This window comes from Vipera ursinii, assembly GCF_947247035.1.
Source record: "Vipera ursinii genome assembly, chromosome: 1".
Lineage (NCBI taxonomy): Eukaryota > Metazoa > Chordata > Lepidosauria > Squamata > Viperidae > Vipera > Vipera ursinii.
Genome location: NC_139512.1, coordinates 301,249,462 through 301,264,943, shown reverse-complemented (window position 1 = coordinate 301,264,943; position 15,482 = coordinate 301,249,462). Strand labels below are relative to the sequence as shown.

The following is a 15,482-nucleotide window of genomic DNA, read 5'->3' as shown; positions in this document are numbered from 1 at the left end:
TTGTTTTCTTGCAAATAATTCAAGTTTCAAGTTTTATTTAATTTGTATACCGCCCTACTCCTTGGTAGGGACTCAGGGCGGTTCACAGGGCATATATAAATACCACTACAAAAGTTAAAAAAGATTAAACCAATGCCCAGTTAAAAACAATAATACAATTCTAAAACAACAATTTAAAACCCATAATCCCCCGTCAGGCCAGACCAGCTAATTCAAATAGGTGGGTCTTCAGGCCACGACGGAAAGTTCGGAGGTCTGATGCCATCCGGAGCTCCACCGGCAGTTGGTTCCATAATGCCGGAGCGCCCACAGAGAAGGCTCTCCCCCTGGGGGCCACCAGTCGGCATTCCCTGACTGGAGGCACCCTGAGGAGGCCCTCTCTGTGGGCACGCACAGGGCGGAGGGGAGTTGATGCCGGCAGCAGGTGGTCCCCGAGGTAATCCAACTAGGTCAGGGGTCGGCAACCTCGGCTCTTTTATGACTCGTGGACTTCAACTCCCAGAATTCCTGAGCCAGCATAGCTGGCTCAGGAATTCTGGGAGTTGAAGTCCACGAGTCATAAAAGAGCCGAGGTTGCCGACCCCTGAACTAGGTGTTACCTAGTTGGGTGAAACCTCTGCAAGAAGAGAGCTTGAAGGATTTGAAAGCACTTTTCCAAAAAGCACCAGCAATATGGACAAATAAAGATGTAGAGGAAGGATGGACTTCCGGGTGGCAAGGCTCCGTTGACGGCAGCCATTTCGGCTGTCAGCCCTGCCTCTCAGTAGAGCAGCCAAAAACAGCGACGATCGGCTGTTTGGCGGCACCCAGGCAGGGGTAGAGCTCCCCTAGACCAGCCAGAGTTTAAACTCTGGTGGTTGAAGGGTGTGAGCCCTTTCCCCCAAGCCTGAGTTTGCTCCGGACTCCGGGACGCCTTTGCTCCAAGGCTTTGGAGCAGAGCAGGACGCTGCAACCATCCCTGCCATCGAGAGTGAATTTTGGATTACTTGGATGCAGGCAGAGCTGTGCAGGAGAATGCTGTAATAGCAAGTATTTGAACTTTAACTCCGAGGATTTTGTGGAAAAGTTGCAAGCAGTGCGGAAAGTGAAAGTGCACAATAGAATTAAGTGGTGTGAAAATGGCTACTAAGTCAACTAAAGTGCCTAGAAGTACGGGGGCCTCACCAGTTCAGCAATCTTCATTACAGGCTTTGATGCCTCCCCCTCCGACACCCGCACCAGCTTTAACAATAAAAGATTTGCAGGATGCTTTGGAAAAACAAACCCAACAAATAGTTGAGCTTATGGAGAAGAAAAATACAGAAATAAGGGCAGACATTTTGGCTGTATTTCAAGGGTTGGCTGTTTGTGGAATACGCAAAAAATATTTAAGAAAAGGATAAAGTTTTCTCCGCAGTTGTTTCTGTTGGGTATTATTACAGATTTTACTGTTATGGACACTAAATTGATGTTGAATCTAATTATGGCAGCAAGGCTTCTAGTAGCGCAATATTGGAAGAAGGAGGAACTGCCGACTATTGAAGAGTGGACTTTGAAAGTTTCCAACTTGGCGGAAATGGCAACGATTTCTGCATATTTAAAAGAACATTCGGAACAGAGATATATTGTGGAATGGAGAAGATGGATTGAATATATTCAGAATAAATATGGGACTAAAAAGTTTCATTTAGCATTTGAATAAGTAGTGGTCATATATGATGTCTAATTAGTTATTTGTTACTAATGTTATGACTATGGAGAGAAAGTGCGATAGAATTTAATGTTTTACTTTTGTTAGCGTATTTTAGATTATGTTTGCATCACTATACCCTGTATTCAGCTCTGGGAAGTCGGGGAGGGGAGGGGGAGGAGGGAATTTTTTGTATTTAAAAAATGTATTGTAAAACTTTTCAATAAAAAAAGATGTAGAGGAAGATGATGCAAACATATTGGCTCCACAAACCAGCCACATTTCTCCATGTTACCTATTTTTATTCCAGTCCTAAATTCATTTATTCGGAAGAATGGACTTTAAAAGTTTCCAATTTGGCGGAAATGGCAAAGATCTCAGCGTATTTGAAAGACCAATCTCAACAGAGATATACTGTGGAGTGGAGAAGATGGATTGATTATATCCAGAATAAATATGGGACTAAAAAGTTTCATTTAGCATTTGAATAAGTAGTGGATTTATATGATGTATAACTAGCTTGTAGTTATTTCATTAAGAGTTAAAGAGCGATAGAATTTAATATTTTGTTGTTGTTTGCATATTGTAGATTATGTTTGTATTTTTATACCCTGTATTTAGCTCTGGGAAGTTGGGGAGGGGGAAGGGAGGGGAGAGTTGGGGAGGGGGTTGGGAGGGGTTTTGTATTTAAAAATGTACTGTAAAACTTTGCAATTAAAAAAATTCATTTATTTGGCATACCAGTAAATCCCAATCAGTCTACTCACGTATATGAGTAGTTGCTGATAGGAATGTGCTTTTAATTCAATGTTTTATCTGCTGTAGATTCACCCATAGAACACAAACGTGTCAAAAACGCAATCATGTCACATGACATATGACATTTTGCGACACTGCCTTTGTGGAACCAGGGTGGGCATGGCCTACACGTGATGGGCCACCAGTTTGACATCCCTGCTCTAGAAAAAATCATTTCACATATGGAAAATGTGCTATATGTATTATTTATCCTTAAAAAAATAACACGAGTAGCACACTTTAAATTCCTTGTAGCTCATTTTCTCTGCATTAAATATATATGTTATAAAGAACCTAAAGAAGAGTTAATGCACTTTTCTTCATTCTCTTTTCAGCTTTAAGATTTACAAAATATAAAATTACATAAAGAATTCTAGTCCTTTAAAAAGACAGCAAGCAGGAGCCTGCCAAATACCATCCAGTTAGCCTTTTAGATATATGTTCTAAACTTTATGTTCTACATCTCTTTACTAAATTACATAGTTGGGAGGGGGGGGAAATTCCACCCAGAACAGGCGAGATTCATAAAGCACAGTGGATCATTGTGCCACTTCATTCCTTTTATCCAGAAATAGATCAGCATACATACAAAGCAACTGTGTCCCATTCATCAATTTTATTTCTGCCTTTGACTCAATTGACAGGTCCCAATTATGGAAAAAATTTGCAAAGACAGAAATCAATAGGATTTTTTTAACCTTTTCAAACTAATAGTTGAATTACATACTGATACTGTGGCCAAAGTAAGAATAAGAGTAAGAGCTGCAAGGCTCTTTGTCACATCCCATTTCAATGGTGTGAGGAGTCAGTCAGGTCTGTTTACTTCTTCCTTTTTCACTTACATCAATTTAATGGTCACAAAATCAGAAAATTTCTTCTCCCCTGACCTAGTGAATTTAAAGTTTCAACTTTAATATATGCCAACCACATAACTCATTTCTAGCACCCAAACTGGCCTTAGAAGATTTTTGCTAGCTTAGATGATTATTGTAAAAGGGAAAAAATGATAAAAACAAATATAGTTTCAGTAAAAGCATAATCAAACACAAATGGACAATGCCCAACAATAGAACAATGCACCTCTTTTAAATATCACTTTTGAGAAATCTTTTATATATGGAAGACATACTTAACCACCAACAATGAAAGGCAAGCCAAAACTGAGAGCAAACTCGACTCCTTACTAAAACTGATTGTTACTAAATTTGGGTAATGAAACGTCTGCAACAAAACAAGCTCAGAGAACCCCAAGGGCCCCTCATTTCAACCTGAGCTAGAAATATTCTCCTTTATTGGCAACATGATTGTTCCAGGTATGTATGTATGTATGTATGTATGTATGTACGTACGTATGCATGTATGCATGTATGTATGTATCTGGGGCAAAAAGATCAAAAGAAAATGGGACTAGAAGCAACAACAAAGATAATTTACAGTAGAAGAATCAAGACACACCCCAACACGACTTCTATAGAGAGACTAAGTCGGCGCAGGGTTTATGCATCATCCCTTGTGCTTTTTCTCTCCACAAGGCTAAGATCCATTGGTTTTATACCTCAACATCCGGTTCTCAGTTGCAGTTAATAGGTCTCCATATGCGGGCAGGACCATTATAAATACGTAGGACTTAAGGTTAAAAAAATACTTAAAATTTAGTTGTGGGTAAAGCCTAAAAACAAAAGCCAGACACCGCCCTCCGGCAGGATATGCATAGGTTAAGTTCAGTGAAAGAAAACGTTGACTTTGTTGTGTTTCCTCCATTCTGAGGACCCACGGTAATGTGATTTAGATTCGTTCTTCGGAAACACTGGCACCTCTGAATGCGGTTCTTAGATTGTTATTGTGTGAAATTCAGCAGACAGATTTTCCCGTCACGGAGTTGCAGACAGCAGTTTAGACACCAAAGCCAGTTAAACCGCTGCTTCTCTCGGAAAAGAATAGAGAGGCAGAATTCAAGGAGTACTGAAAGAATCTGTATCTTAGAGAAGAGTCCCATTTGTTCCAAACCTCGTAGCGAACGACATCCTTTCATCCTCCTCCTTTCGCTTAGTATTTCGATTAATATGGACCCTCGCTGTCTTTAGCCCCTTCCCCCCATTGAGGATTCCATTCATAACCGGAAGCTGAAGAGGAAACCTAGTTCTTCGGAAAGGCCCCTTTGATTGGATTGCGATTGGCTACTCCGCAGCTCGCCCGGGAAGAAAAAGTTCCGTCTGGGCGCCTTGCAACCTGCATGGTGGCTTTGGCGGAGCGGTAGAGCGGCGGATTCCATGATTAAGCCGAGCATAAAATAAAAAAAGAAAGCGATTGGTGAATTGGCGGCATCTGCTCTCCCCAAAGGACCGAAGCACCGGAGCCATGATGGCCTGCTGCTGGCAAAGGCTGGGTCTGGGGGCATCGCAAGCGGGGACTTGGGCGTCGCTCCGGACCAAGATGAGAGAGGATCGATACTTACGCGACGCTGGGAGAAAAGGGCTTAACCTCCGGGCCGGAGCGCCAGGGATGGTCATCGGTCATTCCAAAGCCCACCGGCACCAGCTGCAAGGAACGCCCACAGTCGATTCCCATGGCGTTAGTCGCCGGGTATCTTCTAGCTCGACGCGGGACAGAGACGGAGGGGATGAGCTTCCAGAACAGGTTAGCCCTAAATCTCAGCAGGACTCCTTTAGGTTGAGGGAGACCAGCAGGGCCTGGAGAAGGTCGCTATCGCCATTGGAAAGGCTGAGCCGGATGATTCCCCCCGAGCTCCACTCCGCGGAGATCAGAGCTCTGAGAAGCGCGGAGGTGAAGGAAGCTAAGTTTCAGGAACGCGAAACGGACGTCGCAGAGGTGGGAGTCTTTCCTGGAGCAGATTCCCAGCTGGATCGAGGATCGTTCTCCGAGAAAATCAAAAATGCCTCTTCCAGGAACTGCCCCTTCCGAGTTGGGGAGCTGATTCTAATAGAGGGTCATCGAAAACACGGCTCGAAATTGAAGATTCAGTGCCTGCTCACTGATACCGGAATGTGTAATAGTAATTTGGGTTTCATTAGATTCTCTGAGATCATAGGCAGACTCCCCGGGCAGCTGTTCCAAACGTCCCAGGATAAAATCTTGATGATTCGGAGGCCATCCTTACAAGAATATGTGCTGCTAATGGATCGAAAACCTTCCATCATCGCTCCGAAGGTATATATTAATTGTTCAGCACTCCCCAATTCCCATTCCGGGGACTGATAAGTACGTTACCGTTATTATTTCAACGGGCTCCACTGAGATCTTGTGGGCTCATTTTGAAAACAGAATTGGTAAAACAGGCGTTTGGCTTTTTAGGACCCAACAAAACTCCCCACCTAATCTCTTGTGCCTCGTGTATATAGTTCCTATTTTTTTCCTTGGCTACAACATCAGACTTTCCCCACTTCCCCATATTTTTAGCCCACCTGTTGTAGGATTCACTTTGTAGCCCAATGATCCTCTCTGGGCTGGAGAATTCTGGGAGTTGAAATCCAGACGCGTTAAGGTTGCTGAGGTTGAGAAATGTTGCAATAGTGGGTCCAAAACTGAGAGAAAATGATAGAGGAATGGCACTTTTACTGCTTCATCTTATCATTGAGGCATTCTTCCCCAACTTGGACATTCTTTGGACATATGCACTTTCCTTCCTCCCAGAATTGTCCTGCCAGCGTATCAATTGCTGAGAATTTGCAGAATTGATCTATTTATTTGAAAAGTATCTAGGATAAATTTAGACTATAAACACAACTTGCAGTGTGAATTCCAGATTCTAGTTGGAATTACTTCTGTTGTTATAAATATAAGTTTACAGGTAGTCCTCATCTTATAACAGTTCACTTAGTGACTATTCAAAGTTACAACAGTACTGAAAGAAGTGACTTACGGCCATTTTTCAGACTTATGACCATTGCAGCATCCCCATGATCACATGGTTTACATTCGGATGCTTGACAGCTGACATATATTTATGATCGTTGCAGTGTCTTTGGGTCATGTGATCACCTTTTGCGACCTTCTGACAGGCAAAGTCAATGGAGAAACCAGATTCATTTAACAACCGGGTTACTAATTTAACAATTGCAGGGATTCGCCTAACAAATGTGGCAAGAAAAGTTGTAAAATGGGGCAAACCTCACTTAACAAGTTTCTCACTTAGCAACATAAACTTTGGGCTCAGTTGTGGTCATAAGTTGAGGACTATCTGTATACCCACTTCTGTTCTCTGCAGGAGTTGTGTGCGAACATTGTCCCAGCTGCTGTTCAGTTATACTGAATATTAATTTTTCTGCATTGAAACTGAACAGACTAAAGAAACATCCTCTCAATACTATTTGAATAGTAGCTTTGAAACTCCTGTCATCTTTGTTCTTTTAACCTATAGGATGCCAATACAATGTTGCTGCTAATGGATATCACTCAAGGGGACACAGTATTGGAAGCTGGTTCTGGTTCTGGCAGTATGAGCTTATTTCTGTCAAAAGCAGGTAAAACGACAGTTTTTGAACAGGGTTTTCATTATTGGTGTCAGATGACAGAGTTTCCATCTTTCACTGTTTCTTTATACTAGATTAGACTTTTTGTCATCTTAATGAATATGGTTGCTCAGTTTATACTAGGCTTCGGGCCGAAAAAGTATATTTCATTCCTGCTACCTTATTTTAATAGGAGGAATTGGGGGTTAAGACTGGGATTTTCCAGCACAGATTCCATTCTTTGTGGCTATCAAATAATTCTTAAATGCAATATGAATTTTTGGGTTATGCCCTACCTATTTTGATATTTAGTCCATCATTTTTCTTTTACTATGTTGCCTGAACATGTCACTATAGTGCTGTCTGAAATGGAACAGAAAACTATGCATCTTTTGATAGTAAAGCCACATTCGAGGTAAAATATGAGAAGATGCTTTTCAGATATACTGTCATACAATTATTTTGTTCTATTCATCAGATTTTTCTAAGGTATTTCTTTCTGTAACTTCCCCATATTTTCCTATTGTTTATTTGTCATGTTTTTTTTCTTACTATTGCTACAGTTGAGTGAAATAAATCAGCTCCTTAAGGGCTGAAGTACAGTGAATGACAATTCAAGGATAGTCACCTATTGCCAACATCCCTTGAAAAACTTGCCACCCTACAGATATTATGCTGATGGGTTATTTTTCTATACATCACCATGAGAACCCCTTAAATCAGGGTTTTTCAACTTTGGCACCTGGCAGGTGGAATGCGACTGTCCTAGAGAAGTGGTAGCAGGTGGGGGGCAGAGGTATGAGCTGAAGCAGTGGCAGTGCCGCACAAGCCTGAGAGAGAGAGACAACTGGAACTGCAGGGCTGTCGGGGCTCGGCAGAAGCCCCAGGATCAGCGCCGGACTCCAGCTGATCGGTGCTTTCAGAAGCTGGAGGTGCCCTGAAGTGAAGAGGAGGAAGGGGGAGAGAGAGGAAAGGATATAAAAGGAGGTTTTGGCAGGAAAGGGCCAGTGAGGGGATGCCCCCACACCATCCCCTGGGTATGCGAAGAGGAGGCAGTGAGTGCCCAGCATCCATGCCGACTGTCCCTGCTGACCACTGAGGAAAAAAAAGGCAAGAGAAGCGCTTCCCTTTCCCCCAGGATGCCAGCACTCGTGTGGTCACCGTCTTCTCTGTGCACCCCCAGGTGCACAGCTGCAAGGGAGCTTCTTGCAGCCTTCCACAGAGCTGGGGACGGGAGCTGAGGAGGGCAGGGCATGATGCAATCAGCGACACATTGAGAAAGAGAAACAAGTACTCCCCCAAAATAGCTTTGCCAGTGCTCACGTGCTCACTGCTTTCTCTGTGCACCCCCAGGTGCACAGCTGCGATGGGAGCTTCTGCAGCCTACCATGGAGCTTTCATTAGTTTGCAGCCTGCCATCACAGAAGGTCTCTGTTGAGGGCAAGTGGGGGGCTGCTAGGGATGAGCTACAAACAAACACATACAAACAAACATGTGCGCAGGTCTGGGAGAGGTGAGCTGAGACCCACACAGAGGCAAGGACGGGGGAGGGGTCGAAATGTGAAGCCTCTGCCCACCGCTGCCTGCCTGTTGCCACCTCTGCCCGGAGCCTCTAGCACAGAGGTAGGCAACCTCGGCTCTTTTATGACTCATGGACTTCAACTCCCAAAATTCCTGAGCCAGCATGAGCTGGCTCAGGAATTCTGGGAGTTGAAGTCCATGAGTCATAAAAGAGCCGAGGTTGCCTACCCCTGCTCTAGCAGTTTTAAAAAAGGAAGGAAGGAGAGGCAATTTGGTTGGAAATGCCCCACTTGAAAGGACAAAGCAATTTTGTGTTCTGTCATAGACAGAACTTTGTTCGCAATCCAAGCTAAGATTGGTATTCTTGAACTGTGAGTTCTTAGGAAAATATCCCCTCCTTGTGTGTTGCTAACAGCCATTTCCAGTGGGGAAAACAGGACAAAGCAGAGTGGTGAAAATATTTTCCTTTAGTATACCGTATTTCCAGTCTGAATTAGACCAAGACAGGGTCCCTACAAGAGAGACCTTTTAAGGATTATGTATTAATAGAAAAACAACTAAGCTACCTCTGTTCCTAAACGCTAAATCTGTTGCACATAAAAAACAGAGCTCTGATCAACTGTCGTAGCCACCATTTTGACAGTTTTGCTGTACTGTTGTCTGTGGACGACCCCACTAAAGACAAGCATGGGATAAACTGAGCCTGGTTTGTTCTCAGTCTTTTAAGTGGCCACAAACTACTAGCAAAAGTGGCCTTCGATCACAAAGCAAGGAGGCATCGAGAAAGGTTTCCCCCTTTTGCATTTGAGCATCCAAGAAGGGACAGGAAAGGAGAAAAGGAAAGACAAAGAAAAAGAAGGGAAGAGGCGAAGAGAGCAAGGAAGGGAAAAGGAGGAAAGGGGAAGGAAGAAAAAGGAAAGGAGAGGGAAGAGGGAAGGAAAAAGAAGAGAAGGAAAGAAGGTTATAATGAGAGGGAGGAAGGTTCTGAGGGAAGGAAAAGGAGAAGGAAAGGAAGTTATAATGAGAGGGAGGGAGGTTCTGAGGGAAGGAAAAAGAAGAGAAGGAAAGGAAGTTATAATGAGAGGGAGGGAGGTTCTGAGGGAAGGAAAAAGAAGAGAAGGAAAGGAAGTTATAATGAGAGGGAGGGAGGTTCTGAGGGAAGGAAAAGGAAGAGAAGGAAAGAAAGTTATAATGAGAGGGAGGGAGGTTCTGAGAGAAGGAAAAGGAAGAGAAGGAAAGAAAGTTATGAGAGGGAGGGAGGTTCTGAGGGAAGGAAAAGGAAGAGAAGGAAAGGAAGTTATAATGAGAGGGAGTGAGGTTCTGAGGGAAGTCCTGCCTTAGCACTTGGCCACGACCAGCTCTGCTGCCTTTTGCCATCCCCTTGTCCCCTCCTCCTAACTCCCCTGGTGGTTTCCCTTCCTATTGCTGAGGATGCTTTGGTTACAAAGCCAGGTCTCCTCATGTGGAGAGGAAGTGGGCCTCCCTCTGACCCACACATTTTGCCCTTCCGCACACACCATGAGCAACCTGGCCAAGGAGAGTGAGCCAAGCAGCAGCAGCCTCAAGGAGAAGGTAAGCGCAGCCGGGTGCCCCCTTGGGGAAGGCTGGGCTGAGCTGGGCACTTGCCCTCCACTGCCCAGGGCTCTGGGTAGCCTGCACCATCGCGGGTCCTCCGTGTGGCCTGAGGGCAAAGGAACCGCCACTAAAGAAATTAAAACTGGTACCTTTTTCTTTTCTTTTTTTTAAGGTTTGTAAGATTTTATTAGATTATGGAATAAAATACAGAAACACAAAAGCAAATAGGACACAGTGGGGAGGAAGAAGGGGGGAAAGTGAGAGGGAGAAGGGAAAAGAAAAGGCATTGCCTTCCGACTTCCTCTGTTGTAGTAGAATGAAGCGTTAACATCGAACCTCGACTTTTTACTTTTCCATAATAGTATAAACTAGCCATTTCTATAACAACAAATGAATCTAATCAGTAAAGCCCAAAATCCCACCCCTTTTTTTCATTCAAGTTTTTGACACCTTGCTAAGCACTGGTGGCACTCAAATATTGTCATGTCCTAAAAGTGGTACAATCTGTGAAAAGGTTGAAAAGCCCTGCCTTAAATTGGTAATTAAGAGTCACCTGACTAGTAGTTAGCCACAGGTGAATGGTAGGACAGCTAAAATTAGGAAAGGCAGGTATGGGAGGGAATATAATTCAAACAGGAAGAAGAGTGGTGGTAGATCTTGGACTTTCCTTGCAGGAGGCTATTTGAGTACTTTCTATATCATTTATAAAACAGTTTATATAAATATAACTCAACTTGATTATATTCTGTTTTCAGTGGGGTCACAAGGACTTGTTATAAGTTATGAAATCATAAAGCAACATCACAAATTGGCAAAGAAGAATTTTTGGCAGTGGTGTAATGCATGGAAAATAGGACGTGGTAAAGAGTGGCCAAATAATGTAGATTTCATTAATCAAGATATTTTGACTGCAGCTGAGGATTTGAAATCTATAACGCTTGATGCGGTAAGTACTGTATGTGTTTTCTTAAAGTCAGAATTTCCTGTTCTAAGTTCAAAGTGGCTTGGAGGCTTAAAACGGATAATACCATTAGTATTATAAGCAAACATCTTTAGTTTTATCATCTCTAAGCCATAATTCAGCCAGTCTGACTTTATGGTTTGTGAGTGTCTGCTTATAAAAACATTGACATGCTTTATGCTAAAAACAGATATACTGTCACAAGTCTTAACAGTACAATAAGTATGTCTAATACAAGTACTCATTAAAATCAATCTCTTGTGTTTTACTTTAATATTAATGTTTTCCTTTCCCTTTTGGTAGGTAGTTCTGGACATGCTTTCCCCACAGAATGCTTTGCCTGCAATTTTCCCAAGTCTTAAACAAGGTGGCGTATGTGTTGTATACTTGGCAAAGTAAGTATTCATTTCTTAAATCTGCAGGTTTTGCTTTCAATGCTTAGAGAGTACAGTTGTGCAAAGTATTTGAAACTTTATTTCATGCATGAATGAAACACCCCTCTTCAAACTTTTAAAGCAGACAAATATTTTGCCAGACTAATACCACTGCCTTAAAGCTACACCTGGTTGCTTCATGTATGTGTACATGCAGGGCCATTTCAACTTTTCAGGGAAGAATGCAGTGAAGTGGCTGTGATGCACATGTATGTGAAATCAAATAGGAACAGGAATTGCATGAATCTTTTTCTTCTTTAGGCTAATTATATCCAGTTTTTTAAACAAATCTTCATAGGATTTAACCTCCAACCCCCTTGCCATCTTGTTTGATCTTTTTTCACTCTTTTAAGACTTCTTTTTAACCCCACTTTTTCATTCTGTATATTAACTCAATATTCAGGCTGTCATGTCTCATGTTATTAACCTCCAATATTACCAGATTGTGCAATTCCAGCTTTGTAAAATGCAGTGCTTTTATCTGTTTCCCAGTTGAGAATGAAAGGGGTTTTTTTTAGCTTTGGCTTCCTTTTTCATAAAGGAACAGTTTGTAATTAAAATTTAAAAAAATCTTTCAACAATACTATAGGATGTATGTATGATAATTAATGAGATTCCAATAGAGCAGACATGTACTACAAATATCTTGGAGCAAAATAGCAGGCCTCTTTACTATACACAAAAGAAGGCTCGTATTGTTCAACATTTCCCCTTAACTATCTTAAGTTTGTTTTCTGTTCAAAGGAAACACAATTTATTCCTGCAAGTCATCTTCGTAAAGTTATTTCTTAGCTTCTTTATGATGTTCAGATTTGTTCTTTTTCAAAATTTCATATCCTGGGAACTGTTCAGTCCATGTTTATAGGACTTATCTTTACAGTTCCAAGATGCAGTAAGAATGTTGCTTTAGAAAGAGGTTTGGTTTCTATGAGTGTCACAGTTTGGCACTATCAAATTAATTTGTAATTAATTTCTTCACTGTAGGTATGGCCCCTACAGATATTGTTTCAAATCAATTTGGCTGAAAAGCGCTAATAGCAAACCCGTCCTTAGGTCTTTTTGAGAGCTCTGCGCATTAGTTCTCATGCTATTTGGAGAATGGCAAATGCAGCCTCAGGAAGAAGGCCTGACATGGCCATCAGCTGCCTTGCATAGAGCCAGCCTCGGCTGGTCAAGCTGTGGAAAATAACGAAGGTCAGCAGGACACAGCAAGGCCTATGGAGCATAGGGCCTAGGGGCAGCTGGGGCTTTGCGCTGTGGCACTAGGGTGGCTAGCTATGACATGGAGCTGAGGCAGTGCTCCTTGATAGCATTGGGAGTGAAAGAGAGGAGCCGGGGTGGTGGCAGCCAACTGAGCCTGCTGAAGCCGCAGCACCACCACCTCTCCACTGTGTAGGGCAGCCAAAAGGGCAGAGATGGAGGGAGAGATAGACAAATGAGAGGGCTTGGAAAGGAGACAGAGAAGGCAGACTCTTACCTCACCAAAGATTAGGGCTGGGAAGACCAAACAGAGTTGTTGGACTCAGGATTAGTCTTCACCTAACGACCAATGGGTTTGGTTAACAACTGCAGTGGGAACTGCTGGGATTATTTATGGCCGTATCACTTAGTAACAGAAATTCCAGTTCCAATGGCTATGATAACTCAAGGTCTACCTGTACTTAGATTTCAAATATAAGAAGAAGAAAAACGTCAACATGATAAGACATAATAGTGGAACAGTGTACTGATAGAAGTTGTGGATTCTCCATCTGGTTAGACACCTTTCAAGACTGATTTGAATAGTTTTCTGTACATTTCAGACAGTTTGGAATAGATGATCCTTATGGTTCCTTCCAATTCTATATTTCTGTCTTCAACCAAAGTGACAAGTAAGGTTGAAACATAATGTTAAGATGTGATTTAACCATTGTTTAGTAAAGTATAATGACTGGATTTACATGGTAGTCTAAGCCAATGCAAATAATCCAGATTGAATAAATGTGCATTAAAATTGGGCTACAAAATAAATTCTAATATACATTTTTAGACATTCATTTGTAATATACATAATTGGTTATTTTTCTACCAGTATCACTCAGGTTATTGAATTGATTGAAGCTATCCGGATCAGAAAATTAGCCCTTTTTTGTGAAAAGGTTTTGGAAGTTACACATAGAGATTGGCTAATATGCCCAGCTACATGGAAAAAGAGAAATGTTCTTAAAAACATAGCATCTGAACTAAACATCAATGATGAAACTGTTTGTCATTATGAAAATGATGGTTCTGCTGAAGAGAGAGGAAATGAAGGTAGGAAATAAATTGTAGTGGATTCTTTGTAACAATAACTGAAATATTGTATCCTAGTAATAGATCTTGTTAGAAGAGGTTGATCATAAATTGGATTTATGCATACTAAATCATGTATACTTAACTGTAGCTTGCTGAATAAATAACAGTTTTCTTGAATCACACATTATGAATGAACTAGGGAGACCTAAATGTTCTTTGAACATGGTTGTTTGCTTGCAGACATTTCATTAAACCAACTAGGTAACAATACTAGTGAATGTGAATTTTGTTCCCTGTTTACATACAGTACAGAGCTTATTGCTCGGCCAGTGTTGGTGAAGATGTAGTTTTTCTCCATGTTCTTTGATTAGGGCAGTGGTGGTGAACCTATGGCACGCGTGCCAGAGGTGGCACGCAGAGCCCTCTCTGTGGAGACATGTGCCGTTGCCCCAGCCCTGCCTCCCCCTGTTGCCCCCTCCTCACCAGCAGCCCCCTCCTCACCAGCAGCCCCCTCCTCACCAGCAGCCCCCTCCTCACCAGCAGCCTCCCCAGAGGAGAGTTACTCCCGGGCATGGCCTGCGCGGAGCAGCGCAGACAAGGACATGGCAGCCGGGCAGCAGGGAAGATTCTGCCCTCGTGCCCCGTCACACATAGATGATGCTGCAGGGCGTGGGAGAGGGCGTGGCCACCATGGCGCTGCAGGGCCGCCTGCGGGCCATGGAGGTGGGAGGTGGCCCTGCGGGCAGGCGGGGTGGAGGGCAGGGTGGGTTTTGGGCACTTAGTGTCTAAAAGGTTTGCCATAAGTGGATTAGGGTATTGTTTTTTATTTGCTTGATTGTTTGCCTGGTGTTAATCCCTGCTTTTATGAGTGTTGGTTGCCAGAGGATATGGATGTATTCTGTCCGTTTTGTTTCCTCTTTAGCTTTTGGTTGTCTTATTTGAATAGTGTGTAAATATGGCTTATTTCCCTGGGTCTATTGATGATTGATTTGTCTAAATACCAAGCTTTTAGGGATTCCCTAGCATTCAACCCTGAGCTACAAACATTCTTCTCCATTGGAATTATGAATGAAACAAACTCAATTAGTACTCAGCCTGATATCTGAGATTGCTTTCCTTCAGGGATGACAATATGAAATAAAATGTATGTCCCCCTCTTATGGGAGTGGAAAGAAACAGAAAGTTGCTAAGGTGCCCAAAGCTGGGGGTGGGGGCGGCGTGAACATTGACACAGGAATGAGAAGTTCAATAGCAGATTTGTTTCAAGAACAAATTTGAATTATTTTATTTTATCTCAACAGCTCTTGTTTCTGCCAATGTAAGAATACCTTATGTTGCTAAACCTTTCCCATATCAAGTTGGTCACACAGGTAAGAATGACTTAGCAAAAATGTTACAAGCTATACATTTCATTATTACTATGTTTTTCATAAGCACTGTAAAAGCATTTTTAGAAATGAATAATAAAACAAAATGCTAATGACTGTTAAAACATCAGTTTTTCTACATTTTCATTTAGTATTCCTTGTCAAGCTGAGGAAATTTAATTCATTATATCCAAACACTGCTCCAGATGGAATATGCCAATTTGAAGACTGTACTTCATCAGAAATAACACATTAAATTTTCTTCTGATATAAGTATGATTTGGGAAACATTGGATGTGTTTACATTGACTAAGATACAGTATGTTTCAATATACTTTGTTTAACAAATAAAGAAATTTAGACAATAAATATTTTGACATGTATTTTATGTTTAATTTCCTATTCATTTTGAAA

At 42.1% G+C, this 15,482-nt stretch overlaps 1 protein-coding gene across 1 annotated transcript; it reads left to right on the top strand.

Moving 5' to 3' along the window:
• Positions 1–4,690: 4,690 nt before the first annotated feature.
• On the top strand, positions 4,691–15,428 carry TRMT61B (tRNA methyltransferase 61B). Its single transcript, XM_083349615.1, has 7 exons — positions 4,691–5,635; positions 6,846–6,948; positions 10,788–10,978; positions 11,297–11,388; positions 13,499–13,719; positions 15,003–15,071; positions 15,221–15,428. The coding sequence occupies exons 1-7, from the start codon at positions 4,826–4,828 to the stop codon at positions 15,322–15,324; spliced, it is 1,590 nt and encodes a 529-aa protein (XP_083205741.1). The 5' UTR covers positions 4,691–4,825; the 3' UTR covers positions 15,325–15,428.
• Positions 15,429–15,482: the final 54 nt, after the last annotated feature.

Bases quoted from the DNA above. Each gene is read 5' to 3' on its own strand.
- TRMT61B (XM_083349615.1), top strand. From the start codon at position 4,826: ATGATGGCCTGCTGCTGGCAAAGGCTGGGTCTGGGGGCATCGCAAGCG. The intron at 6,949-10,787 runs GTAAAACGACAG...TTCTGTTTTCAG, and splicing joins CTTATTTCTGTCAAAAGCAG to TGGGGTCACAAGGACTTGTT. The intron at 13,720-15,002 runs GTAGGAAATAAA...TTATCTCAACAG, and splicing joins TGAAGAGAGAGGAAATGAAG to CTCTTGTTTCTGCCAATGTA.